At 35.6% G+C, this 1,799-nt stretch overlaps 1 protein-coding gene across 1 annotated transcript; it reads left to right on the plus strand.

The window, feature by feature from the left end:
* The first annotated feature begins 326 nt into the window (after positions 1 to 326).
* LOC143556574 (protein FAR1-RELATED SEQUENCE 5-like) lies at positions 327 to 1,302 on the plus strand. The gene is made up of 2 exons (XM_077045862.1): positions 327 to 1,051; positions 1,146 to 1,302. The coding sequence occupies exons 1-2, from the start codon at positions 327 to 329 to the stop codon at positions 1,300 to 1,302; spliced, it is 882 nt and encodes a 293-aa protein (XP_076901977.1).
* The last annotated feature ends 497 nt before the right edge of the window (positions 1,303 to 1,799 follow it).

A 1,799-nucleotide genomic window follows, 5' to 3' on the forward strand; every position in this document is an offset into this window, starting at 1 on the left:
TTTTTTTCTGTTTTGTTTTTTAATTTTATGATCATCAGCCGATAAAATCTGGTTCAGAATTTTGTAGTCTGTTAATTATAGTGTTGTATGGATGGCTTGTTATATTGGATTGTAGTGTGTTTTGCTTGGTATTTCGATTATAGTGTCTTATGGCTTGTTTTGTATTCTGCGTAGATTAGTTACTTTCAGCCTTGTTATTTTAATTTCAAGTTAATTAGGTTCCTTGTATTTACTTCACAGATCCACAAACCTACCAAGAGCTTGGGATTCAACACATCTCTCCCAATTTCGGCACTAAGACGTACACGCCAATTGTTTCTACATCAATGATACCCAATGAAGGTATGATTTTTGATTCTGTAGACGTTGCAGAACAATTCTACAAAAGATATGCTTTAGCGGGTGGATTTTCTATAAGGAAAGGCACACAATCGGTCGTTAATAACGTTCTTCGGCTCAAGTATTTTGTTTGTACCAAGGAAGGGTCAAGAACTGTTAAGGAAGTTGACACGCTTAGTCAAGATTATAAAAGGAAAAAAGAGCGTAGGCGAACTTCTCAAAGAACCGGATGTAATGCACAACTCCGCTTGGTTTTAACTGATAAAGGCAAATATAGGGTCAAATATTTCGGCGAGGCACACAATACACCTTTTGTTAACGAAAATGATATGCAATTTTTGACTGCTTCAAGAGAGCTTACATTTACACACAAAAAGGTGTTAGATGATTTGGCTAATATCAACATTGGTCCAGTGAAGGCTTTTAACATTATGCGGACCTTGTATGGTGGCTTCGATAAAGTTGGCGCAACAAAGTCTAATTGCAAAAACTACAAAAGAAAGATTAACTTGTACATTGGCGACTACGATGCTGAGATGGTTGTTCAACGTCTTATGGCGAAAAAGGAATTTTGTCCTAATTTTTCATGTGACTATATTACCAATAAAGATGGAACATTGAAGGGTTTATTTTGGGCTAACGAGTGTGCAAAGAGAAATTTCTATGTCTTCGAGGACATTGTATCATTTGATGCTACATATCGTCATAACAAGTACAAAACTTTTCATTCCATATTATTCATTTTTTCCTTTCAATTATACAAATAAAAGTAGTGTGTATTTATTTCATTTTATATTCATTTATAGGTATAACATGGTTTTTGTTCCATTTACTAGGATCGACAACCATAATAGGAATGTTACTCTTGACGCGGCTCTACTTGGAGATGAAATAGCTGAAACTTATTCATGGTTATTGAGGTGTTTAAGAGTGCTTTTGGGTACAAATCCCCAGTGGTTGTAACTGACCAAGACCCCGCCATGAAGCGTGCAATTGAAGACGTTTTCCCTAATTCTAGACACTGTTTGTGTATGTGGCATATCATGGATATATTATCTGGGAAGGTACAAACTACATTTTAATTATATCCCCCCTTTTTATAACAATAATGATTATATTGTTTCTAATTTTTTGAAAAAACTTACATTCACATGTCGGTGCCAATCTATGCAACACTACCGACTTTAAGACTTTGTTTTGTGATATTGTATGGACTGATTCTATAACACCCGAATTGTTTGAGAAGGAGTGGGATTCCATAATGACCGATTTTCAGTTAAACGATCATGTCTGGCTGAAAGGTATTTTCCAGATTAGAGACTCGTGGATTCCAGCATACTATCGTGAAGAAAACATGTTTGGTCTAATGCGCACGTCATCAAGATTAGAGAGCGATAAATACTTCTTTGGGAAATTTTGCAACGCAAGTTTCACTTTGGTCGAGTTCTTGGCACATTTTG

The sequence above is a fragment of the Bidens hawaiensis genome, unplaced genomic scaffold (assembly GCF_021521415.1).
Source record: "Bidens hawaiensis isolate Kalapana, Puna unplaced genomic scaffold, B.hawaiensis_p1.1 tig00001035_1, whole genome shotgun sequence".
Taxonomy (NCBI): Eukaryota; Viridiplantae; Streptophyta; class Magnoliopsida; order Asterales; family Asteraceae; genus Bidens; species Bidens hawaiensis.